General features: G+C 39.2%; 1 protein-coding gene across 1 annotated transcript; it reads left to right on the top strand.

Annotated features, from left to right (window-relative positions):
- Positions 1–351: 351 nt before the first annotated feature.
- CHMP4C (charged multivesicular body protein 4C) lies at positions 352–27,133 on the top strand. The gene is made up of 5 exons (XM_004774209.3): positions 352–749; positions 19,992–20,169; positions 22,780–22,894; positions 25,821–25,986; positions 26,193–27,133. Exons 1-5 carry the CDS (start codon positions 560–562, stop codon positions 26,255–26,257), a joined length of 714 nt encoding a protein of 237 aa, XP_004774266.1. The 5' UTR covers positions 352–559; the 3' UTR covers positions 26,258–27,133.
- The last annotated feature ends 543 nt before the right edge of the window (positions 27,134–27,676 follow it).

The raw sequence follows: 27,676 nt of genomic DNA, 5'->3' as shown, positions 1-27,676 counted from the left end.
CAGAGACCTGAATACAGAAACACTGTGCTCGCACACACTCGCAAGCAAAAACACATGTGTGGAATGAAGTTTTATTTCTTTCTTTGTTCAATGTAATCGGTAGATCTCACTTTCAGGACTCACAGGAGACCCCCGGAAAATTGGTTCGCTTTTCTCGGAGCCATTCGCAAACCAGTCAGTCCTTCAATGCTGGGTGTGTCTTCCGTGTGGATCAAGCAGCAACTTTGTGGCAGTCGTGTTGATCTTTTCAACTCTTTCCCCTGCTCTCCTAGAACTCCCAGTGGGCCGGGTGGCGCCGGCTGGGACGGGCACGTCCGACCCGACTCCAGTGCCCTCCCCGCCCCAGCCGCGCCGAGGGGCGGGGCCCAGCCGGCCGCCAGGAAATGCCCAGGAGTCTGTGTCACCTGCCCCCGACGACTTGTTGGTTCCCTGGAGCGCTGCCTTCTAGCTCAGGACGCCCCCCGAGAACTGAGGACGGTCTCGCTTATCTGCTCCCCCGGCGCGGCCCGGGGAGCTGCTGAGATACTCCCGGGACCGCTCGCCCCTCTAATCCACAGCCATGAGCAAGCTGGGCAAGTTCTTTAAGGGGGGAGGCTCTTCTAAAAGCCGGGCCGCTCCCAGCCCCCAGGAGGCCCTGGCCCGACTTCGGGAGACGGAGGAGATGCTGAGCAAGAAACAAGAGTACCTGGAAAATCGAATCCAGAGGGAACTCACCCTGGCCAAGAAGCACGGCACGCAGAATAAGCGAGGTAGGCTTGGGGTCTGGCCGCAGGAGTGAGTTCTCACCCACAAGCCTCCAGCTCTTTCCTTGGGGGCAATCAGGCTCACAGCACCTGTTCCCCAGGAGGCCGGGTTTACTCCCACAGCCTTTCTAGGAACTGGTATTGACCCCCAGGGCCAAAACTCTCAAGTCAGCTGAGCAAGGCACAATCCTGGAGGGCAAAATGTTAGGGAATTCCAAAGAAGACCAACAACAAAAAAGCTCAGAATTAACGTAAAAAAAACCCCAAACCAAACCAAACCAACAAAAAAGATGATGAACAAAATATCAAAATTTCAAATAAAGACAGAATTGGTATTACTGTTTTTTTTTTTTTCTTTTTACTTCTGGCTCTTACGACGTTCTACAAGGCACTTTTTAACTTTCTTTTAAAAAAAAAGTGATATTTTGTCCATCGTGAATTTTGTTGCATTAATTTTGAATTATAAAAGCATTGCATTAAAATATTATTTATCTTGATTACTGACTTTTTTTGCACCCCCCCCTTACATTTTCCTCCTGTCTAACTCTACCCTAGTCCAGCCCTGCTGACCTCAAATATCAAGTTTTCTGTTATGTGTTTATGTATATTGAATCACACATTTTAACTTGAATGGAAATCTTCTGTAAAATATATTCTAGTATGTTCTGGTTTGCCTTAATTCTAAGCCGTTGAAGGGTTTAGTTGGCTGTTCTGCAGTTGAGATATTATTAAAAAAAAAAACACTAAACTAAATATTATATTTCCTATCACTGGTTTTTACCACACAAAGGACTTTGAACCAGTAATAATTCTTGGTGCTCCTGTCGCACCTTGAACCCTTTGTTATTTTCCAGAGTTAATTGGTTTCTTCAGTGTACTGCTCTCTTTATAGAGAATAGACGTAAACAATACAGTGACACATAAAAACCCAGGGAGAGGTTAAAGTAATTTGGTCTTATAACACCAGAAATAAAAGTGGTTTTGCAATGGCAGACTCAGAAATAGAAGCGGCAGTCCAGGACTCTGCCCACCACCTAACCCTGAACTTGCATCCACAAGTCAGACTTCTTTAGTAGGAACAAAGCTCTGGTAAGATTTACTTAGCCCTAAATGATGCTGCCATTGTTTAATGCAGGAAAGGAATAATGCCTTCTTGAGTTGGCCTTGAAAACCCTGCTGCTTCCCATAAAAATATGCCTGATACATTTGTGTCCACTTACTACCAACAAAAAAGGCCAAGTTTCATTTTTCTCTGCTGCTGCTGTGCTACGATAGTCTAGCCTGTTTTAGAGTTAAATGTTGGTTTCTATTTTTACTGTTTGTCCGAAAATATTTTGGGTATCTATTTAGTGGCAATTTCTAAAGAGATACCATGCTATTATGGCCTGCTAAAAAGTCATGGCCAGTTCTGTTTCTCTGTTCGTTCTCTTCTGTTTGATATGCACTCTGAAATTTGCATAATGTCTGTCAAGGGTTGTCTGTCATTCTTTTGTGTCTGTATATCCCTTTATCTACAGTGGTGGCTCAGTAAATACTGGCTTAAAAAATCTTAAAAATTGAACATCTGCTTCTAGGAAATGGTAAAAATATAGATTTGTTTTCAGAAGACTAAAATGTAAGGTAATATGCATTTTGTTTATTTTTTTTCAGAAATATTCTCCAATGGGTAATGCACTAAAGTATACTACAAATTGGCTTTATAAAGACCCTCTCCCAACATTAAAGACAACATTAATTAAGAGCATCAGTCTAACTTCCTTAAATCAGAGAAGTAACAGATGCATGTATCATGTGCAAATAACCATTTAGGGTTAAAGAAGCCACTTATTTTTTATCGTTTATCCTTGGGTATTAGCCAGGCCGGGTTCTACAGTGGTTCTGGGAGAAGGAAGCTAGTTAGCATGAATTCATCTGTGCTCTAAACTATGGAAAGAATTCAATCACAGGCCCATATATTAGAAACGTTGTCAATATCAGCATTTTCCAAATAAATCAGATAACTTCATGTACAGATAGTTTCTGTTTTCCATTAGCTACCAAGAAATACTTTCACATACACAGTGTAATCAGGCCTAATATAGTTAATACAAAATGGGCCTTGTGTTACACAAGACTGTATATTGTGCTATAAGGGCTGTAATTTATGATCTGAATGACACAATGTATGTGCAGTTAAAATTTTACTTCTAGACATGGTTGGTCAGCTAGCATGCTGCCAAGAATAATAGGTTGAATGGTCAGCTAGCACTGTATCAGAAAGAGCCACACTCCTGGTCATTACAAAGTCTTTAGTGGTCTATTTCTTTACAACAACAGAAGCTTTGACAGCATTCTGAATGTAAAAAATGGGACCTTGGCTAAAATAGTTTAGAGACAGCTCCTTGCTTCCCATGCCCAACAGGCCTTAGAATCCACGAAGTGTATAATGAACTTAACATTAGAAGGGTAGTGACGCTTGATCTCAGATGCGCACCAAGTCCAGTTCTTGGTTCGGGTGTATTTCTGACAGAGGGCACCTCCCACAGGACTCAGCACCCCAGAGGGGACATTGTTGCCTTGAGTGAGCTTTTCATATGGGGTGTATCAGAGCCCCTGAAAGGACGAGTCAGGACTCATTGAGCTAATGGAACAAGCTAACAAACTGTTTTTGCTTGCCAGTGTATGTTTGGTTATACAGAATTTAGTCTGAAACTTGCTCTCATTGTATCTCATACCAAGTTGTGCAGGCATAACTAATTCTTCTCACCTCAAACTTCTTCAGTAGTTACCGTAATCTACTAAAAAGAACCTGACTGTGCGCTATCAAATTGGTTTTGCAACACCTATGATATTCAAGGCCCTGTTAATCTAAAAGATTAACACTTGGAGCAAGATTTATAGTTTGGTTAAAAATTTCGGAGGTCAGTGAGGGTGGAGATGGGGTAACTGGGTGATGGGCATTAAAGGGGGCACTTGATGGAATGAGCGCTGGGTATTATATGCAACTGATGAATCACTACATTCTACCTCTGAAACTAATTAAAAATTTTTTTTCTAATAGCTGTATTAGAAAAAGAAAAAAGAAAAAAAAATTGGAGGTTGGAGGTTCTTTAACGCAGTTTATGTAGATTACCCCCTGCTTTATAACCGGCCAGCTGTTTTGTGGAAAAGTAAACTTTTTACAAACCACTTGATTTTTTTCTCTTGAGCGCTGTCATCAAGAGCAGTTTTCTTTTCTGTCTTTCTTTTTTTCTTTTTTTAAAAGATTTTATTTATTTATTTGACAGAGAGAGATCACAAGTCAAGTCGGCAGAGAGGCAGGCAGAGAGAGAGGAAGGGAAGCACTCTCCTGCTGAGCAGAGAGCCCAATGCTGGGATCATGACCTGAGCCTAAGGCAGAGGCTTCAACCCACTGAGCCACCCAGGTACGCCCAAGAGCAGTTTTCAATCCTGGCTGTATATTAAGTCACCCTGTTGCCGGGTCCTAGTCCCATAGATTCTGATATAAATGATAGGAGTGAGGCTCAGGCACCAGTATATTTTAAAAGGTGCCCCAGAGGGTGACTGGGTGGCTCAGTCTGCCTTTGGCTCAGGAATCTAGTCCTGCATTGCACTGGGCTCCCTGCTCAGAGGGGAGCCTCCTTCTCCCTCTACCTTCCCTCCACACCCCTCCCCTGCTCATGATCTTGCACTCTCACTCTCTTTCTCTCAAATAAATAAAATGTTGAAAAACTAAATAAAAATAATATCACTAGGAGATGGCCATAGGTTACCTTTTGTTTAAATACAATGTTCTGATCCAGGTTTTACACACTTGATAGGAAGTAATTTAGTGTTGTAGTCAGGAGCTTCAGCTTCAAAGCAGACAGACCTGGGATTGATTCCTAGCCTTGCCCTGTGGCTTAGACATTGTGTGGCTTCAGACTGCTTACTAGGCCCATCTAATTCTCAATTCCTTCATCTGCACAATTGTGAGGATAAGACTGATCCTCAGAGTTGTCTGGATTAATGGCATTATTGTATAAAACTCTTAATTCAGAGCTCCAAAAATATTGGCCATTGTAATAACAGTATTTTCTTTTTCAGCTAAAATTGGCTTCCTACTAAATTCCATTTACTGGTTCAAATTTTGTTTTCTGGAATAACAGAATAAATCTACTCCACCTGTCATGTGAAGACCTTTCACATATTTGAGGACAACAGTCATTTCTTTGTGTCTCCTGTTCTGTGACCTCGATTCCATCAGTCACCTCTCAATTACCGCTTACTGTGCTGAGGTTGGCTTCCCAGGGCCTGGTCTAGGGGGAGGTGAGAGACCCCTAACACGTACTTGTGTGACCCCGAGAATGATTGTTCCCTTAAATTTACATCCTAGATGTCTCTGCTATTTACTTGTCTTAGGCTGAGCAGGAACATCGAATATGTAATTACGTGGAGAGGGATGGATCCAGAATGGGTTACCCATAGGCCTTAGGCTATGGGAAGTGGGCTGAGAGAGAGGAAAGGGTGAGACTAGGAAGGAGTGAATTTGGCCACTACCCCTCTTCAGGATCATTACACGTGATTCTGGTGAAACCTAGCAGCTGAAACCCTCCCACCTCAGGTATCTGATGAATGAGACCCTAAGGCAGAGTCTTCTTTTGGAGTAAGCCAGCTCTCACTCTGAAGCCTGGGATTTTTATTTATTAATTTATTTATTTTTGCGGGGAGTTGGTGGTGGAAGGCTGAATTTGCTTTCAGAGTCAGACTTGGTCTTCCTTGGAGTTGAGGGTGTGACCATGATCCCATTGATTTAGCCTGGACTCTTTTTTTTTTTTTTAAGATTTTATTTATTTATTTGAGAGAGAGACAGCGAGAGAGAACATGAGCAAGGAGAAGGTCAGAGAGAGAAGCAGACTCCCTGTGGAGGTGGGACCCTGATGCGGGACTCCATCCCGGGACTCTGGGATCATGACCTGAGCAGAAGGCAGTCATCCAACCAACTGAGCCACCCAGGCGTCCTTAGCCTGGACTCTTAAGTTTGCTTTTTACTGTAGTCATCACAGAGCTGAATTGTGCAGTCTCAGACACCGGGGACCAGAAGGATTTCTGTTTAAAAAGAATCACATCTGTGTCAGTTGTGTGTCAACTTTGCACCAAAGTAGTGAGGGCACAGCCTGTGTGGCTCAGGTAATATGAGACTGATGCAGAAGGCCCTGGCGGATGGGAGCTCCCTTGGGAGATATCACTACCTGGTGACCTCGTTTCTTAAGAGAGGTTCTCAGAGAGGGCCCTCAGATCACCTGCATCTGAATTCCTTGAGAGTATTTGTTATAATGTACACTCACAGAGACCCCCTCAAAATTCTAACATAGTGGGTTGAATGTAGGGCCCAGAAATCTGAACTTGGAACTGATAACACAGTGATTCTGACACCCACTACAGCTTGGGAAGCTGAAGAGGCATTTAGTATTCAATGAGCAGCTAAGCTGGCGACCTCTACCCCCTGCTGTTTTCTTCCCTCCCCATGGCTATTGCTGCTTCCTTCCTCCTCCATCCCTCAGGGACAAAGATGAGCACTATCTATCCACCTTCCTTCCGTTTCCTGCTGAAAACACATTTCTGGAGCTCCTGACAGATCCTCTGTAACCGGCCCGAATCAGTTTTCCTGAAGGAAGTTCACATGGTACTGAGACTCTGTAGTTCTCCAGTATTCAGATTACAAGCAAGCGTCATCATAGAGGGTTTGCTTGCCTCCAGTTATCTGATTTTTAAATAGATTTTATTTATTTGAGACAGAAAGAGAGAGAGAGTGTGTGTGTGTGTGTGTGTGTGTGAGAGAGAGAGAGAGCCCAAGCAGGGGGAGGGGGACTCCCTATGATCAGGGAGCCTGGATGGGTCCGGATCCAGGGACTCTGGGATCATGACCTGAGCCAAAGGCAAACACTGAACCAACTGAGCCACAGGCGCCCCTGATTATCTGATTATTTTGTACCATACTCTGTGTATTCTGGAGCCAGAGAAAAGAAAGAGTTGTGGTGTTTTTTCGTTTTTGATTGTTGTTCTTAAAGATTTTATTTATTTGTCAGAGAGAGAGAGAGCACAAGCAGGGGCAGGGGCATGCAGAGAGAGAAGCAGGATCCCTACGAGGAGACTGATGTAGAACTCCATCCCAGGACCCTGGGATCATGATCTGAGCCAAAGGCAGATGCTTGACTGACTGAGCCAACCAGGCATCCTGAAAACAAAGAGTTTTATTCCTGGGGCATTAAAAACCCACATGTGAGTCAGGTCTTATTCTCCAGTCAACTGTTCTTCTCTCTTCTGGAAAACATAGATTATGGAAATGTGACACTTTCTCAGTTTTTACCCCCAACCTCAGGAGCTCCCCCGGGGCTTTCACCCCGTGACTGGGGAAACCTAAAACATCTGAGTGGCCCCTGGGAGCCTATTCACTTAAGTTGTTGTATTAAAACTTCTCGCATTCCTACTACCTCCCTTCGCTCACTTAGGTATCGACCAGCAGAATGCCCTGGGCTTGTTATCTCTTTTGTTCTATTAATATTTCCTCAGTTTGCCTGTGCTTTTTCTGATGAGAATCAGTTGCTTTTTCCCCAGTGGAGTTGGAAAGAGTGAAAAATCCCAGCCAGATTTACCCTCTCCCCATTTAAATCAGTATGTGAAGCTTATGTTCAGTATTTTACATTTCTGTTAAATATTATCTTCTTTTCAATTAAATCTTAAAATTCTAATTTTATTGCCTTATGTGTGTGCTATTTCTTTTTGTTGAACCAGTCACAAATTTGATCAACAGCTTTTTTTTTCTTTCTGTCCAAGTCTTTTGTTAAAATAATATTGAATAAGGCAGAACCCAAGGACAGAGCCTCATGGCATGCTTCAAGACTTTATTCCAGGATAACCTCTACATTATAGTAACAATATTTCATCTCGGATTCAAGTAAGACATGATTACCAATTTGACAGATCAGCACTCCATGAGTTCTGTTATCTGTCTCACTATCCATCTCAGGAAGATACTTGATCTGCATTTCTAGCCCATATCATCTTATTTCTTATTCCCTTTCCCCTAACAATGCTTCAGTATACCTTGTGGATTATATTCGTGAAACCAAACTATATTTATACACCTCTGCTTCACAAATGCTGATTTATGAACTGAGAGTGTATGAACTTCACCAGATTCACCTGCAGAGCTTTTTAAAATGACATACCCGGAGATTCTATTTCAAGAAAACTTCAGGAATGTGATACTCAGGCCTTTCTGGTTGATTTTGATGTGCATAGAAGGCTAGTGGCAGTTTATGGTTCTTTTTTTTTTTTTTTTCCTTCCTTGAGTCGGCATCTCGTAACCCCAAGAAAACAGGCCAGTGAGATTATTTTGATATTTTTCATCTTTGTGAGCTCATATTGGCTTCTAGTTATCTTTGTCTTCTTTCCTAATTTCTCAGAAACCAGAGCGTAGGGAGTTTGTGTTCTAGAAGTATACTTCCAAGTGTCTGGCACAGATTCTTACAGTTTGCTGATGTGCTGTAGCTACTTCTAGAAGGGTAGTTGGTACCGTTTGTTGTGTTATATAACTACATTGAGTTTTTCTTTTCCTCCATGAATTTGGGGCAGCATTGTACATTCTGGAACTGTCATTATTATTGCTCTTCATTTAAGTTTCACAAAGCTGGATAGTGGAGCTTTTCACAAAATACTTACATTATACAAAGCATATAATTTCTTTGGTATATGCTATTTTGCAGTGAATTGAATTAGACACAAAAAGGTAGAAAATTTATTATTAACACCATGATTATGCCAAAGTCATATGATTTATACAGTTCTGAGAAACTATAGCAGAGATTATTGTAAGCTTGCCCTCAGCTGTAGTTAGAATTACTTGTGTGTTTCTCAGTATTTAGAACTGTTAATTTCAGGTTAGATTTCGTTTTCAAGAAAATGGAACAAGTGCAGGATTGTGTAATCAATGAGAGGTAAGGCAAGTTCTAATACCGAGTTTTTAAGTTTATAGTGCTTGGCTTTGGCAATCAGGTTTGGAAAGGGCAAGCGTGATTTATTTTGGGATTCATTTTTTTTGTAATATGCTTAAGTACATTGTGACTATTTGTACTTTTTAAAAAAAGAATTATTTATTTATTTTGAGAGAGAGAGAGAGCGAACGAGCACACACATAGCATGGGGAGGGACAGAGGGAGAGACTCTCAAGCTGACTCCCCGCTGAGCACAGAGCCTGACATAGGCTCTATCCTGTGACACTGAGACCATGACCTGAGCTGAAATTAAGAGGCTGATGCTCGGGGCGCCTGGGTGGCTCAGTCGTTAAGTGTCTGCCTTCGGCTCAGGTCATGATTCCAGGGTCCTGGGATCAAGCCCCGCATCGGGCTCCCTGCTCAGCAGAGGGCCTGCTTCTCCCTCTGCCTGCTGCTCCCCCTACTTGTGTGTGTGCTCTCTCTCTCTCTTTCTCACTATCAAACAAATAAATAAAATGTTTAAAAAAAAAAAAAAAAGAGGCTGATTCTCAACTAACTGAGCAACCCAGGCACCCCTCTATTTGTACTTTTAAGGGACCAAATATTATAGGCACTTAAAATATATTTTTAAAAATTCAATTCTCAATCTTTTGCCTTAGTAAACTATAACCAGAACTTTTAATACACACTGGTAATTTTAGTTTCTCCTATCCTTTTTTTTTTTTTTTGAGTATCATTTGCTAGAATTCAACAAACACACAATTGGCTTAATAAAGTTTGCAGAAGGGCGCCTGGGTGGCTCAGTGGATTAAGCCGCTGCCTTCGGCTCAGGTCATGATCGCAGGGTCCTGGGATCGAGTTCCGCGTCGGGCTCTCTGCTCAGCAGGAAGCCTGCTTCCTCCTCTCTCTCTCTCTGCCTGCCTCTCTGCCTACTTGTGATCTCTCTCTGTCAAATAAATAAATAAAATCTTTAAAAAAAAAATAAAGTTTGCAGAAGGAGAAGAGGCCAAAAAAAAAAAAAAAAAAAAACGAGTCTGGAACAAATGAAAAGCAACTAGTAATCTACTTCCTGACTAACTGACTTCCCTACAATAGAGATCTTGCTTTCTTACCTCAGACAGGTGGTTCTAATTGCTTATTGGAAATATTTGGGATTTAGTCCAAAGTTTTTGCTTTAAAGCAGTGAGAGCTCCTAAATCCAGGCCCATCAGTCTTTAAGCCCACTGCTAAGCCCTTCTCCCAGATATCTCTGACGTGTGGGTATTTCCAGTGAGAGGACGGGGGCTAGCCAAAGCCTACTGTGACCTGCTCTGGGCAACCTCTATCAACTCTTCCTTAATCTAGTTACCTAGTGACTTAAATACCAAGGCTGTGATTGCTACCCTCAAAACAAAATCAGCCCCAAAAGCAAGCAAACAAGAATGGTGATTTTAAAATAACAGGAAAGTAGAAGCTGATTATTCTCTGTTAAGAGTTGGGAATATTTGCAGTAGAAGTTAATGTGTTTAAAAATAACATTTAATGTCAATCATCCAGCTAAATAAAATAAAGTGCATACTTTTACAATTGGCTCACATGTAAATTTAGAGGAATAAAATCCTGCAACTAAATATTCGACAGACACGTTTGACATTTTATTCTGTATTTAAATATCAATTTCTGGTGAATCTTTTTGGTTCTTTCACATAGTATTATATGCTGCATATCCATAATGGGTATGTGTTATTTGCTTTAGCAATAATAACACTGTTCAATGGGCCTTTCTCAGCAAACAGTGCAAATTCCATGACTGATTCTTGCCATATATTTAGTACATGTAACTGAAAGCCAATATAACCTTGGAGTTTGAACAAAGATACTAACCTAACTCAAAACTTAAACTTCGTTAACTGCAGCAAGAAAAAAAATATTATAATTATGTTAAACCAATTTATACATATTTTAAAGATCACGCATATACGAGCCTTTGGTTTTTCTTTCTGTTAGCAATATGAAAAATTTTATTTATATAAACTATCTTCATTTGTGGAGTGTTGTTCAGCCACTTAAATTGCAAAGTTGAAGAATAGTGTAGTTCATCACCAATAGCAACATAATCCTATTCTTAAAGAATTTCAAATAGATATAGTGATCTCAAGGGTAGGAGCTATATTTTCTAGATTCGTTGATCATGGGATGTCAAGGCAATTATCATAGAATCATAGATGGTGAAGCCTGAAGGGCACTGTAGAGACAATAGTTTGTTGGTCCTCAGGAGCACCTGTAAGCCACAGACGCAGTAGTAGGAAATATTGATGCATCGAATGAACAAGGAATACTTCATACAAATAGAAAATAGAACTATGTTACACATGCAGACACACACATATATACACATTTATACATACACACATATTCATACATATATATATGCACATGCATAAATACAGATACATATACACGTGTATAGATGTACACAAGCAATATAGAATTACATTTATAGGTACACATGTCTACCCTCTACAATTAAGCATAATTGCTATTTCTGACATTCTATTTAATATTTGCTGGTCTGATATTCATACTGTTTTTCCTACATTTTAGGCAGCAGCAGGACCATAGAGGTTACCAATGTGTGTGAGGTTACTAATAATACCAGTAGCAAGTAAAAAACTCATCCAATCCGTTCTGTGTTTTGCCTGGTCAAACATTTAGTTGGGGTTTTACAAAGAATATCAAGTACATTTTAATGACTGCATTGGTATATTGTTCCAAATAGCAGGTTAATTTGACTTTCCTGGCAGTCGACCTCAGAAGCAATTATAAGAAATAAGAATTTCAGTGTATACATAAAATGAAGTCTTATGCAAGCATTCTTCTTCTTTTTTTTTTTTTAAGATTTTATTTATTTATCAGAGAGAGAGAGGGGGAGAGAGCAAGCACAGGCAGACAGAATGGCAGGCAGAGGCAGAGGGAGAAGCAGGCTCCCTGCCGAGCAAGGAGCCCGATGTGGGACTCGATCCCAGGACGCTGGGATCATGACCTGAGCCGAAGGCAGCTGCTTAACCAACTGTGCCACCCAGGTGTCCCAAGCATTCTTCTTTTTTTGATAGCTCAAGGCTGATAGCACTTCTTGGTCATGACTTTTCACTCTCAGATTTAATAATCTCTTGTGTGATATCCTGGCAGTAAGAACTACTTCATCTCCAAAAGTAACTGTGAACTTTCTAGAAAAAAAAAAAAAAGAGTAACGTCATTTCTGTTGGAAAGTATCTTTAACTTCCTTTGTCTGTTTCCTTTCTTTCTGGAGATGGGAGAAAGTGCTAATTATCTTCTTTCTAATCTTTCCTACTTCATAGTATTAATCAGTCACTCGTTCTCTTTCTTTTCCCCAGATTTCGGTCCAACATTCTGCTTCCAAATGTCCTTTTCCTCAGAATATCTCTTACTTTCTTCAATCTCCTTCCTTTTCACTGTTTTCTCTGGCATCTGCTGTGCCATTGTATAATCCACCACATCATTGTCATGTTCTAATCTTTTAGCTTGCTCTTTACCCTTTGTATGACATTTAATATTGGTGAGACCTCTGAAAATATGTATTTAATATTGGTGAGACCTCTGAAAATATGGAGGTTACTTATAAGATCCAGCTGGTGTGGCAAGCTGGTGTGATTTGCTCTGTTTTGGGGTGGATGGTTTCTGGCTTCTCATATATCTCAACGAGAAAATTCACATTGTCGTCCAGCAGGAGATTTGCGTCAGGGAGAGCATTGAGGGGCTAGGAGGACTCCGTCCTGTGACACCTGTTATCATTCATGCTCTCTCCTGAGCCGTGTGTTTGCTGTTTGTGTCTACGTGTAGACTGTCACCCTGGCTTCATCCCCATCCCTTCCTCTGTGGCGCCCCTTACCCTCCAGAGCTTGTCCGTTCCCTCTGTGCACACACCTACTTCCTACGTGGCGTGTTATTCTCCCTCTGTGTCTCCTCTACTACTGAAATGTAACTTACACGTGTTAGTATCTGCAGTCACAGTTTCTGGAAGATCGTGCATGCTTACTAAATGCTTGTTTCATGATGAATAAATGGTTGAACATTTCTCTTCGTATTTGACCCTCTGAGATTATAGCCTTATTTCTTCGTCCCTGCGGTACCCAGCATAGTGGTGGTTGCATGGTAGGTCTTCAGCATATACTCCTGGAGTGGTTGAAATGAATGGATGAGAGTATTTTTTAAACTGAAGAAGGCTAGGGGAATTCATGATGGAGGGTCCTGGTCAAATGAACCTTCAGTTTTCTAGTATTCTGCCAGTTGTTTTCAGTCTAACCTGCGACTTTGAACAGAAGCATTTTGTTTTCATTCTGTTTGCAGAAAGCTTACCATGAATGATGCCTATTCAGATGGTGTTTTTTAAGAACTAAAACAAGGTGCCATAAATAGAAGGTATTCTTTAATTGATGAGGTAATTTGTATGTGAGTAAGAACAGGGCTCACCTTTAAGGTTCTCAAATAAAACAACATGATTATGGCACTTCCCAGTTAAAAGCAAGAGATGACACGGCTGATTATGTGTGACATATGTCTCTTAAGCACTCTCTGGTAGTTCTCTTCTAGGCCTCATCTTTCAGGTCTTCTCTAAAGATAATCTATTCCTGGTAGAGAGAAGAGCTATCATAGAGCAGTTTCATATTTCACACACAGGTTTGTCTATCGTCACTGGATATGATGGTTTCTGAAAGGTTCTTCTTTTTTTGACAACTAATGGATTAACAATACACACATGTATACACTCTTTAAAAAAAAAAAAAGATTTTATTTATTTATTTGACCCACAGAAAGAGATCACAAGTAGGCAGAGAGGCAGACGGGGGTGGGGGGTGGGGGGGGAAGCAGGCCCCCTGCTGACCAGAGAGCCCAATGCAGGACTTGATCCCAGGACCCTGAGATCATGACCTGAGCCGAAGGCAGAGGTTTAACCCCCTGAGCCACCCAGGTGCCCACACATGTATACACTCTTAAACGAGTGAAAAACAGACTGACCTTTAAAACCAAGATGGCCTATATGTTATACGAGCAATGAAACTGTAACTTTTTTTCTGCCATTTTTAGTTATTTTTCATTGATGACTCCTCCTCTGGCCATGTAGTAGTGAAGTAAAGTTGTGTAAGGCTGGTGGAATTTGGGTTCAAGTGAGTAATTCTTAAGTTTCAGCGTCATTCCTCACCCAGCAGTCATACAGACCGTTGTTCCATGACTCCATTGCTGAAGGAACATCACTGTGAAGCCAAGAGACAAAACCCCTGGCTGTTTCTCCACCACAAAAGAATACAGTAGATTCCTTTATTTCAGAAAGAATGCTGTCCAGGTCGCACCTGCTGCTTAAAAGCACATACAGGAGTTTGAAGATTGAATTGCACCTCCTACACGGGTTAAATTACATGGCTCTGAAAATATCCTTCTTCGCCAAATCAGGAACACTGCTAAATTTGCAGTATTTGTTCCTTGTCTTTGAAAATAGGCAGCTATTTCTTTCCCAAATTGTTTATTAGAAAAAAATCAAAGCCTGTCTGACTCCTGGTGGGCCTGAGGCATCATTGTTTCATGTGAGAACCAGGTCATGAGTCTCTTCACGCGTATTTCTTGGCTCTTTGGAGCATCAGGCTCTTGTCTCAGTGTTTGGAAGAAATATACCAGACCAGGCAGAAGGAACAGGAAGTATCTGGTGTCCTAGGGCCAGGCCCAGCTACACAGGAATCACTGGGTTTGTTCACACAAGGTGATCTGAAACATGGAAGTCAGATTTTAAATTTGGAGGACTTTGCATGCGAATCCAGATGCTTCTGGTAGATCAGGCTTAATGCTTGGCTGGTTGCCAGAGTTCCTGCTTCTTCCTGTTGACCCCCTTATCCTGGGGCCAGGGTCCACTCCCATTTATTATCACTCTTATGCTATTTTTATTACATATTATATATTATTATATTTATATTACATAATAAATATTATGCTATTTATTATTAGTAATATTCCTCTCTCAGTAGACTAATATTCTCTCTCACAGGTGAGAAAACAAAGAAGGCCTTTCTCCCTAACCTCTCTCTGCTTCACTTACCTGTCATTACCTGCCTGGCTCCTTCTGGTGTAGGCCAATCTGTAATTTGTGGTACGGGAATTAACATGTAAGTTGAGATTCCCAACTCTTAATGAATTTTCAAATTTATCCCACATAATTTGAGGGGCAGAAACCATGTTAACATAGGCATTTAAAACTGTGATCAAACCAGAACTCATTATTATCAACAACAGACATTTGCAAGGTTGTGTTATACCATGTGGCTCCCACCATACAGTTCGGACAACCCTGCAAGGGAAATAATGATGGTGATTGTGACGGTCCCTAATAGTTAGTAATCACTCATTATGGGTCAGGCATGGCACTAAATACTTTGCACATTTTATTTCAATTAATCCTTAACCACAGAATGAGTTATATCCTTGTTTTCCACGAAGCAACCTATGTAAAGTCACTCAGCTATGAATAGATGGAGCGTAGGTTTGGAAGTAGGCAACTTGACTCCAGAGTACAGTGGTCTGTTGTCATCTGTATTATTGTTGTTGCTATTATTATTATTATCCAAGTAGGGAAGGTCACTTCAAAGTTAAGGTTACACTCCAAGGTTATTATGGACAGTTATTAATTGGTAAGGGTAGGATTAAAATGTAACTCTGAAGTCTCATCCTTTATATCAAGTTGCATTTTTTTGATTTTTAGAAAGTGAGCTAAAATTATTTCTTACCAGGAAACATGGTATATTTTTAAATAGAGAAACCTAAAGTTTTTCTAAAAGAAAGAAAAAAGAAAATGCTTTTGGGTCAATGGATACCAGTTAGGTTTCAAATAAGTATAGACACTGAACCTGCCTAACAGGATAGGGAGGAGACACACTTGGAACACTCCACTTCTGGGTATGTTGGGTGGAGATGTGTACTTGAAGTTTAGCTTCCTAATATTTTCTAATGGTTTCTAGTATTATGTTCCTGTTATGGTGAGTTACAGCAAAAAAGCCAGTAACTTGTTGCTCATTGGCCTCAGAAATAAGATACACAATTACATTAATTAATAAATGTTAGGAAATTGCTATTTTAAATAATAATATCTAATTGCTTAAGTGTCGACCTTGCATGGGGACTGTATAAGGTATTTGACATAAGTTATCTCTAATTCTTAAAACAATCACCCAGCCTTGTGGGCATTATATCCCCGTTTCCAGAACATCACACTGAGGCTCAAAGAAGGGAAGTGACTTACCCAAGAGTACACATCTATTAAGTCATGGGAGAAGAATCACACTTTGGCCTTGAAGGCCATACTTTTCCTATTATACCACGCTGTCATTATAGTATGTCAACAAAATTATCAGATTTATTTATTTAATATTCCTTCATTTCATCTTCTGTAAAGTAGATCAGTAATAATATCTACTCTTGGAGTTTTTGTGAGCGTTAATGACCATTCACATAAAGCACTTAGCGCCAGTTTAGCATATAACAGATGCTCAATGTTAATTTTTGTTATGTGTTTTATTGGCCTTGTGCCAGGACCTGAGTCAGGTACTGGGGAAATAGGAGACTAGAATACTACATCTTTCTTCCAAGGGCTTATAAGTAGTATAGGGGAGATGAGGTAGAAAAGTTTTACCAGTAATTATAATCCAGTGTGATAAATGCAGCAAGATATATGGATCCACAGGCAGGGTATTAGCATGGAGGGTCAATTGCATTCTTCGCATGCTGGGGAGAAAACCCCTGCACAGCTCTGGTCATTAATGTGATGAGAGCCTCTCTACAGGGCGATATTGTATGATATCACAGAAGGGTCTTTATGAAGAAAAATTTTTAAAAATTGTTTTGGTTCTTTCCTAAAGGACAGGTTAAGCAAATAAAAACCCTTTTCTAAATAGTGTCAGTGCTATTCAGCGGGGAGTTAAATTATGATTTTGCACCTGGAGAGGGAGCCAAGTGGAACCTGAGAACCCTGGACTTCCACAGTGTGCAGGGTGGGGAAGACAGTTACCACTCACCACTCACTCACCACTTCTGTGGAGAAGGAGAACAATGCTCCACACCTAAAATAAAGGCATTCTTTGTCAAGCCTTTCTACTTGCTCCCTCCCCTGGAGTACCACACCCACTTCTTCAGAGCTTTGGGCAGCCTTGGTCTTTCAAGAGACCTCATGGGAAAACACTCTTTAAGTAACTACAAGAAGCCCAGCTACTTATACTAACTATTCTAGTCTTTCATTGATAGATATGAACTTCTAACACAGACTCAAAAGAATTTAGATGAAAGCTAACTGCAAGAAAGGGTTAAGATAAGCAATGCAAACAGCCAAACCCAAGAGAAGAGAGATAACGTAGGAAATAAAAAAACGTTAAAAACAAGACTTGTGTTAGTATCTTCAGGGAGTATATATTATAATAATAGTATATGCAGGCTATTGAACCATAAGGCAAGAATGGACTGCCATAAAAATGAACAGCTAGAAGAAAAAATTCTTAGAAATTAAAAAATATAATTAAAAATAAATGAGTGGGCAAAAAGTAAAATAAATGTAGTTGAAGACTACTTAGTAATTCAGAATATAAAGTTAAGGAATTATCCTAGAAGATAGAATAAAAAGAGAAAGAAATTAATAGATTGGAGGATAGCACCAAGGAACCCAACATCCATCATATAAGAGTTTCAAAACAGAATGGTTTGGACAAGGGTACAATTCAGATTATAATACAAAAATAAATAGGGACTTCAGAAGAAAGTAGGCAGGGGCACCTGGTTGGTTCAGTCGGTTAAGTGTTGCCTTTGGCTTAGGTCATGAACCCAGGGTGCTGAGATTGAGCCCCTTGTTGGGCTCCCTGTTCAGCAAGAAGTCTGCTTCTCCCTCTCTCCCTGTTCATGTTCTCTCTCTCTCTCTCTCAAATAAATAAAATCTTAAAAAAGAAGAAGAAGAAGAAAGTAGGCAGAAATAATGGAGGGGAAAGAAGTAATAAAAAACATAAAAGATACAGTTTCTCCAAACTGAAGGAAGACTTAATTCTTCAGGAAAAATAAAACAAACAAACAAAAAACCCTTCACCAATTATTTAGTTGGGAAAAGCAAAAAATAAAAGACACACACTTAGTCCTGTGCTGGTGAGACTTCATAACTCTAACATAAAAAAGAAAACTGTAAACATTCCCAAAGAGGAAATAAGCTAACAGATTTTCTACAAAGGGATAAAAATAATATTATTATCAAACTTTTGGAATATTGATTACCCAATGACAATGAAATAGTCAAATCTTTGAAATATATCGAACCTAGAATTCTGTAAATAAAAGTTCAAACTATTATTCAAATTTGAAACAAAATGACATTTTTAGACCTCTAGGTATTTAGAGAATCTATATCTATGCACCTTTTATGAAAAAAAATTAAGATTTATTTCGGTAAAGGAAAAATAATCCATGAAGCAATGATGTAGGATACAAGAATCAATAGTAAGAAAATAAGCCAGCCACTATAGTTTAGTGTAAATTGTTGAAATTGTGTCTGCCAAACTTAATGCAATTGTTAAGAAAAGTTTCCTTAAAAATTGAAAGGATAGTAAAAACAACTAGTAATCATCTAGAACTAATAAAATTTTAGATTATTTCAATCAAATGTATAAAGTCTAACTGAGAAAGGAATCTTATTTGGGAACAATAAATTATAATTAGTTTTTAATTAATTTTAATTAACTTAATTTTCAACATGGATAGAAAATTGTATATGTCTTTTTTAAATATAAGAGTATTCTTTGGAGAATAAATTTAGTATATATAATTCCCCAACAAATTATAGAGGGGAAAATGAACAAAGAAAATTTGATCAATATACATAAAGATAAGACAGCAGAAGTAAACAAAAAATATAATAGAAAACACAAAAAGATGATAATAAAAAGACAATTTGAGAGAACATATCAGTCATTACAATAAATAAACATGAGTTAAAATCTTATATTAAAAGATAAAGACTATTTGAATCTGTTGAAAACAGTCACACAAACTACCTATTCAAGTATATGCTATTTGTAAAAGGTGCAATAGAGCAAATGGAAAATAATTTTGAAATAGAGGTCCCCATAAAATTATAACAGACAAATTGTAACAAAAAGAAAACTGAAACATTAATATAAAACAAAATGCAATGTAAGGCAAAGAGTATGAAATGGGACAGAGAGTGATATTTCATATTGATAACCAGTAAAATCTGACAAGAAAGTAATCCAAATTACTTTATTACTTTATTTATTTTATTAGAATAAGCAATCCAAATCTCTTGGAATTATAAGAATAAATCGATCAAAATAGAGTTTGAAGAGAGCCTTCTTTCAGAAATCTGTGTTGCAGTAACTTTTACGTGCTTTACTCTGAAACCGTAAAGCTATTTGAGTTTTTTTGTCAGGTCCATTTAATTATCTTTATATTAACATTCTTCTGCTGCTCTTTTCCTGCACTGTCCTTAAATACCCTATCAAAACTCATATTTTAAGGTCTTTTTTTTTTTGCAGGGGTGTAAGAGTCAAAAGGACTCCGTTAATTTTGTGATTTTCAAATGAAGCAGGTAAAGTTTTTTTTTGCTAAAGAGCTAATGGGAGTGTATTTGGATATTTCGCTGAAAGCAACACTTTTCTCTTACCAGCATGTCATCTAATCCTTGAGTATGACTTTAATGATATTGATTTTATGGATGCTCATGGTTAGATGTAACCTTGCTAACCATCTCATAATCATTTTAGACCAAGACATGAAACTCATCATCCTAGGTTTTGGTTCCAGCTGCCACTCACTGTCTACCTTCAAGAAAGTCACATAACTTCTCTGGATCTCAATTAACTTGTCTCTGAATTAAAGAAATTGGGCTAGAATAGTTATTAAGATTTCTTTCTTCCTCTAAAGTTTTATTTTTTTACTGCATGATTTTTACTCATATTTTTATCTATTCTTTTTCTAAAATTCTATATTGACAAAAATACTTCTGAGAAATATTTTATGAATATGAAAAATGACTTTTCATCCTCTTACCAGATCTTTGGAAGAAAAGAACAGCAAAACATTTGAGGGAGTGGTAGTTGGTGCAGGTGATTGAAGGGACAAATGTTAGTTTCTCAGCTTTCTTTGGCACCCTCATTGTCCATAGGGATCAAAAATGCTGAGTCTATGGTTGGTGTGGAGCAAATGTCTCTTGAGTAAGAGGCTTGGGCTTTCTCCTTATAAATGTGGCTTCTCCCTTATTTAGCTGCATTGCAGGCACTAAAGAGAAAGAAGAGGTTTGAGAAGCAGCTCACTCAGATTGATGGCACACTTTCCACCATTGAGTTCCAGAGAGAAGCCCTGGAAAACTCTCACACCAACACCGAGGTGTTAAGAAACATGGGCTTTGCGGCAAAAGCGATGAAAGCAGTTCATGAAAACATGTGAGTGACTTTGGTCTCCCTCCAAGTCATAAATTCCCTCAGTGTTGAGAAGAGCCTTTGGAACTCTATGATGATTTTGGTAGGAAGGGAGTTAGTTATTCATTTGAGGATTTTTGATAAGTTGGAATGGAATGCCCCCTCAAAGAAGGATTAGAAGTTAGAATTGGGAAGAAAGAAAGAAAAAAAGACCATGAGAAAATGAAGACATTCATTTTGCCCTTAGGTTTCCCAGTTGTTTCAATATTGTCAGATACTCCAACTATAAATGCTTTTACACTATAGGTTTTTTGGTTTTTGCTTTTTTAGAGGATTTTATTTTTTATTTCAAAGAGAGAGGGACAGAGAGCAGAAGCAGGGGGAGAGGCAGAGGGAGAGGGACAAACAGACTCCCCACTGAGCAGGGAGCCTGATGAAACAGGGCTCAATCCCAAGACCCTGAGATCACTACCGAAGCTGAAGTCAGACTTTTAACCGACTGAGCCACCCAGGTGCTCCTCACACTGTAGTTTTTAAAAGACCTAAATGTTGACACCTGTGAATGTTAGAATGATCAAATAATGGTTGCCAAACGTTGGTTATCAAACCTTTTGGAAAACCACAAAAGAACACAGATGCCCAGGTTCCTTGAAGCAGGGTAGGGATTGGGCCTTTTGTTTTTGATCACCAAGTTCCCCAGGTGATTCTAATACTAAGAGGTGTTTATGAAACATTGACCTGGAAGAATAACTATGAGCATGGATTTAAGGTCAGATTTTTCTAAGTTATAATCCCAGTTTCATTACCAGCTATCCTTGAAGCAAATTACTTTGCCTTTCCCTGATTCAATTTCCTTAGCTATAAATTGGAGATAATAATAATTCTTACCTCATGTAGTCATTGTAAAAGTCAATGAGATACCAGATACAATGCACTTAGTTTCTGGCACAAAGTAAGTTCAGTATCAATATTCATCATGGTAGTGGGGCTGGGGATAATTTGCTGTACATCTACACTAGGAAATCCATGCCTAGGACCTGATCCTTTCTTGCGATTGGATATGATGGTGAAGTCTGGGTCAAAAATGCATAAGAACAATGAGTGGCTGAGGGATCTAGAGAAGTGTCCATGGATGGGAAGAGTTGGGTGGGGGGAGGCTGGGGCGAGGGAAGACTTCTTTGCTGACATTTTCTTGCCTTGATGATTCCTTGACAATCAGCTGTCATTTTGACAGCTTCAGAAAGATCATTAAAGTCGTTATCACAAAGTCCTCTCTCACTGCTGTCAGCGGTGTGCTAATTGTGTCACAGAATCACAGCCTTTCTCTCCAGGTAGTTGAGCAGCTGCATTCCCCTGAATTCCTTTTGAGAAAAATTCAACCTCAGGCCCAGACTTTACTCCTTTTCACAAATAAGTTCCTTGTATATTTGTTATAAATATAATAATTGGAAATAAGGGGTGATAGGAGAATGCTAAAAGAAAACTTTTTATGTAAAAAAAACAAACAAACCTTGGGAAACTTACAAAATATTTATTCCCCTGGGAGTCACAATTTCAGGGTTTAGGTTGCTTAATAATAAGGAAAATTGTCACTTCTCTGGTATCCTATCAGTTTACCCTAGTTTCAGAGTTGGAGGAGTGATTCAGAGATGGGGTGGTAGAGAAGCAGTCCAGATCCTGGCCTTAGGCAGGTGGTTAGGTCTGGAGGGGGAGAAGGTGGTGATCAGGTACTAGGAACTGTCATCAGAACAGCTGTCCATCATGGGCCTGTGGCGACCTGGGTTTCTGTGCCCAAGTTGCTGACTCTTCTGAGGGCTTCCCAGGCCTCACCCTTTTCTCATTAGTGTTCTCCCCCCTGGCATCAGCAGCTACGGGAAAGCCCTCAGGAAGTCAGATCTCAGAGCCATGAGGCATTCTAGAAAAATCTCTCGTTCCAGAGTTCAGCTTCTCTAAAAGACTGCTGTCAGGTAGTGGCTGCTGAGAGTTGCCATAGCTTATCTTAGTCATGGTGGTCCTTGGTGGTCCATGGCACCATTTCCTGCTGACTTAATATAGAGCAGCATATATTATTAAATTCTACATATGCCCTACCTACCAGACAAAATTTCAAAATGCATCTACAAATATTGTTAGTTTTAGTCTCTAGTGACTCCCGAAGGTAATAACTATCTATCAAATTTTAAAATATATGTGCAGGGACGCCTGGGTGGCTCAGTTGGTTGGACGACTGCCTTCGGCTCAGGTCATGATCCTGGAGTCCCGGGATCGAGTCCCGCATCGGGCTCCCAGCTCCATGGGGAGTCTGCTTCTCTCTCTGACCTTCTCCTTGTTCATGCTCTCTCTCACTGTCTCTCTCTCAAGTAAATAAATAAAATCTTTAAAAAAAATAAAATAAAATATATGTGCATATGCAGGATTGTTAAATTTCTTGCAGTGCAAGTTATTTTTAAAGTTGATAAATTTTATCACCCGAAATTTTTGTTATTCTACTGAAATAACTAAGAGTTTACATTAAATTAACTCCTTTCCCATATGGAATTATATCTAAATTCATAATTTTGAAGTAAACTTCTGAAATATTTCTTCTTTTTTTTTTTAACTTCTGAAATATTTCAACAACATATTATCTCCCAGGGATCTGAACAAAATAGATGATCTGATGCAAGAGATTACAGAGCAACAAGATATTGCCCAAGAAATCTCAGAAGCCTTTTCTCAGCGGGTCGGATTTGGCGATGACTTTGATGAGGTAGGTAACAATGTAAAGAACGGAGGATTGTGGTTGCTGGAAAGGATAGCTTCCTCCCATATAGAGCAGGTGGGGTTTCTTAAATATTTTCTTAAATATCATTAAAGAATAAGTGGTATTTGTTAGTGATGTATTTCTCTTAAAGAGGAAATGGAAGTGCTGGCAACCCTGATTTAAAAGAAAGATTAATATGGTTTAGCAAACTACCCCCTAATTAAGTTTTCAGCTATTAAGGAAAGGAAGCATGTGATTATGTAGAGTTAGTGACTTTTAATGGCTGAAGCCTAAACAGCGCCTTTACAAGGAATCAAGTGCTCACACATATGGGCAAAACAAAGCAGTTTGTGTCACTCTGCAAGGAACAGACTATATCACGCTCTGCAGTTGTTAAATTAGAGGTTAGTCTGCCTCTGTTTATTACTCAGGCTATGAAACAAAATAAATGTAGAGTGGCATTATTAACACACACATTCCATTTAGATTAATCAGTCCAATAATAGAGACTCTAATTATAATGGTGGTGTCTGCACTGTGAATTTCAGTTGTTCTACTCAAAGCACATATATAAGTAGGACTAGTATATGTTTCGAAATGTTTCCAATTCTCTGATTAGTATGGGAAAGAATCTGACTTTCTACATCTGCCTGATATTAAAAATGATGTATCTGTGAAGTAAGAGGTGGTTGCATAGAAACCTGGAAAGTGAGAATTGAGTGTCAACAACTTTTAAAAAGGGTGTAGACGGTCACATGTGGAACTTAAAAAACAAAGCAAACAAACCAACAGGAAAAAAAAAAATAGAGACAAAAACCCCAGGCTCTTAAATATAGAGAAGTAAGGGGTGGTCGCCCCGGGGGCATGTGGATGAGGGGAGGGTGAACAGGTGAAGGGGATTAAGAGTGCGTTTATCGTGAGGAGCTCTGAGGGGCACATACAGTTGTTGAGTCACTGTTAATGTTAATTATACTGGAATTAAAATAGAAAACCCTATCTCCTCCAACCCCCCAAATGGTGTAGACCAGGGGTTAGAAAATTTGGCGTTGAGGCCAAATCCTTCCCATGGTCTTGCTGTATGATGCCTGAGCTAAGGATGTTACATGTTTAAAGGACTGGAGAAAATAAGAGCAATGATGATAGAAACAAAGAACGCGGTGCAACAGAGACTGTATGTGGCCAGCAAGCCTAAACACCGCTATCTGACCCTTTACAGAAAATGTGGCCTAGCCCTGGTTAGGCTAATAAGCATCTAATGAGAGCATGACGTATGATGTGGTGAAAAGGGGTCTGGGCTCGAGGACATCTGGGTTCTGCCATTAGTTCCTTTGTGTAAGTCTCTTCACTTTTCTGACGCTTAGTTTTCTCATCTGTAAAAGAAAAATTACTGGTTTGCTACATTATCTCTGAAGTTTCTTAAATTCTAAAATTATTTTTTCAGGGAACAAGTGTTCGATATTCAAGGTCTATAATCGATGGGGGAGATGATTATTCTGTCATATTTGCTAAAGCAAATATCAATATCTTCTTGGTGCTGTTGAAACTAGCAGGTGCTATTGGCAGTTCTGGGCACCCATTCAGTGTAGACTGGCGTGGGCCGCCATTACCGTATCGGCTATATTTGTTCCCATTTATTTTGTGAGCAGAAGTAGGCATCGCAATATTCATCCTGCAGCATGTTATTCATTTTGTCTGTGGAAAACTGAAAGCACACAAGTACACCGGCCATACTATTTCAATCGCCCTGATGACATACACGTTCATGATTTATTTCCTTTTCATGAGGTAGACTTAACAGTGGTCAGATAGTCGTTAAGCTTGCTGCACATCTGATATAAATTGACTTGATCCAATGTTGTGGTTGGCTTAAGTATCTCCTGTCATGGCCCAGAGTATTGTTACTCTTACTTTAATATAAGATAATGATTTGTTTATTACCTTTCTCCCACAATCGATAATGAGTTCCTGAAGTGTAGAGACTGTTGATTTAACTTTGCATCCCCAACACTGAGTTCAATACCTAACCATGAGTGAGATCTCAAAAATTTGTTCAATGATGAATGAATGAATAAACAAAGAATCTCCTTGGTCAAATGTAAGAGTGCCTTAGGTCATTTCCAATAGCGACAGTCTTAGAATTCTAATAACAACAAATTTAGTGTTGACTCCCAACCACTCTCAGAGTGCGGAGGGAAGGGCTTGGACTCTGAGTAGTCATGGAGCCAGTTAGATCTGAACCACCATAGTTTTCTGACATCTGACATACCTTATCTGACATAAGGTGACTTATGCCTTTAAAGTCTCAAACTGGTCTTGCCTCTCTAAGGTCCTCAGGGCAGAGAATAGTTTAGGATGAAACCAGACTCTCTGAGACTACAGCTGAAAGAAGGAAGTACAATGTACCTACCTTGAGTCTAAGTTTTCTAAACCCAGACACACAGAATGATTTATACTGGCTTTGGTAAGTTAACAGAGAAACCATAGTATTTTTGATTCTTTTTACTTTCTGTACATTATGCTTTTGCTATACCCGTTGCTTTATCTTCAAAAGCTGAGGTGAAAATATTTATTTGCTCCAATTAAAGTTTTACAGATTCTTAATTTGTTATAGTAGAAAAGAAAAGATACATTGGAAAATGACAGGCAAGGTGTAAATTTCCTAGAAACTGAGGTTATATATTCAGCTAGCACAAATTACTTGAATAACTGTTTACTGAAGTATTATAAGATTAACTGCAACAAATTTGCACAACCCAAAATATTCATTTTTTAATCATTGCTCAGTGTTGCAAAAAAAGACTTAGTCTTAAAATAAATATTCCATTTCACTGGGTTCTCACATCAATTGGGTAGCAGATGTTCTTATTATTGTGTTTGAGGAAACCCACTTCCTGAAACGTTAACTCTGTAATTTTCTTTCTCCTATGTTCAGGATGAGTTGATGGCGGAACTTGAAGAATTGGAGCAGGAAGAATTAAATAAGAAGATGACAAATATCCGACTTCCAAATGTGCCTTCTTCCTCCCTCCCAGCACAGCCAGAGAGGATGCCAGGGAGAATGTCAGCCACGTCCTCCACTGCACACAGATCCCGAGCAGGTCTGCTGCCCACCTCAGCTGCCTGTGGTCAGATAGTTCCCTGAAATAGTTAGCTAGGTTGATCACTTTTAGCACTTATTTTTTGTTTCATAGATACACACTTTTTTTTTTGATACATACCTTTTAATACCTGTATGCAAACCGGTTTTTTGTGCTGCAGTTGTGAATATCACCAATTGCTAATTTTTATCCATTTTATGTTCCAGCATCATCCAGGAGGGCAGAAGACGAGGATGACGATATCAAACAATTGGCAGCTTGGGCAACTTAAACTAAAATGGAATTCGTGGACACCTGAATTAATGAGCTGTACATAAGACATAAAAAATGTTTTTGCCTTGTTCAGAAGTTAACAAAGGCCCTGTTTTATATTCACACTGGATCAGTAATTGTCTTTTAAGCCTTATAAATAAAAGTTACAAAGAATCATTTGTAGACATCCAATCAGAGATGGAAAACAACTTCCCGCTAGCATCTTGGAGGGTCTCCCCATGCTGATGGGAGGGGGTATTCTATCTTGTTACATGCTACTGTATTTCCAGTCCCGACACATACTACGTGCTCTGTGTACATTTGTTGAAAGAAAATGGATTCCTATTAACATACAAAACATGTAACAGTTTATATGCCATATAAAAGTGAAGTGTTGATAGCTAGAGAAAATTACTTTCTTTTCTGAGGGAATGCAAGTTTGCTGTGTGCATCTGTTAGGACATATCTATCCCATGGTAAATGTACATACACCATGTGTCTTGTAGGAGAGACTTCATTTAGGGAAGTCTTGTGTGAGTCTCTATATAAGTAGTTTCATTTGAGTTTTGCAGTTTAAAATCTAAAAGGAGCTTTAATTGACATTTATTATGGCAATTAAGCCTGGAATAGGGCAATGGATGCACTTCCCAAAATGTCTGAAAGTGCTAACAGCTTACACTGCTGAGCAAGGATCTCCTGGGTATAATTTAGCCACTTAGGAAGCCATGTTAACACTCCCAGGCCATTATGATGCCGTTATGGCTTCTGCGTGCTCAATGTGTGAAGGTTCATTCTTTTCTATTCTGTGCTTTCTTGTACATTTATTTACCCTTTACATCATAGTCTTTGTAAATACATAGAAATGGAGGCAATTAAAAGTATATGATGAATAAAATTTGGGTCATAATTATTTTCAAATGAAAATAAATGACAAAATTATGTATTGCTCATATGTCATGGACCACAGAGTGACAGATGTCCTTATATAAGATGTTCTAGTGTTCCCTACTTTTGCTAGGCTACATAGTGGAATGGAAAGAACACAAGAGCTGGAGGTGAGAGTCCTGGATTCCAGCCTCTGCTCTCCTGCTAATGCCGTATGATCAGCCATGTCATGAATTCTGAACCTCTGTTTCTTCACTGGGAACTTTTAAGTGTTGGATTTGATCTCTAATCGGTCCATCCTGCCACAGGCCTTTTGCATCTGCTGTTCTTAGCAGTCTTCCTGTTATCCACACACAGACACCAAATCTTACTCATTCCATAAATCTTAGTTAAAATGTTCTTTATTTTGGGAAACTCTTCTTGATTCCAGATTAAATCAAGTCTCCCTGTTATATGCTTTCACAGCACTATGCTCTCTCTCTAATCACCTATCAGGGTTTATATTGCTTGATTGTTTACTTAATTATTTTTGTTCTTCCCTGCTGGGCTGGGT

Source organism: Mustela putorius, unplaced genomic scaffold, assembly GCF_011764305.1.
Source record: "Mustela putorius furo isolate JIRA1106 unplaced genomic scaffold, ASM1176430v1.1 tig00003846_pilon_pilon_pilon, whole genome shotgun sequence".
Taxonomy (NCBI): Eukaryota; Metazoa; Chordata; class Mammalia; order Carnivora; family Mustelidae; genus Mustela; species Mustela putorius.
Note: the sequence above shows the minus strand (reverse complement) of the source record. Positions and strands in the feature narration are given on the sequence as shown.

Excerpts from the sequence above, each read along its gene's own strand:
- CHMP4C (XM_004774209.3), top strand. The coding sequence starts at position 560 with ATGAGCAAGCTGGGCAAGTTCTTTAAGGGGGGAGGCTCTTCTAAAAGC. Across the intron at positions 750-19,991 it reads CGGCACGCAGAATAAGCGAG|CTGCATTGCAGGCACTAAAG; the intron begins GTAGGCTTGGGG and ends TCCCTTATTTAG. Across the intron at positions 20,170-22,779 it reads AAAGCAGTTCATGAAAACAT|GGATCTGAACAAAATAGATG; the intron begins GTGAGTGACTTT and ends ATTATCTCCCAG.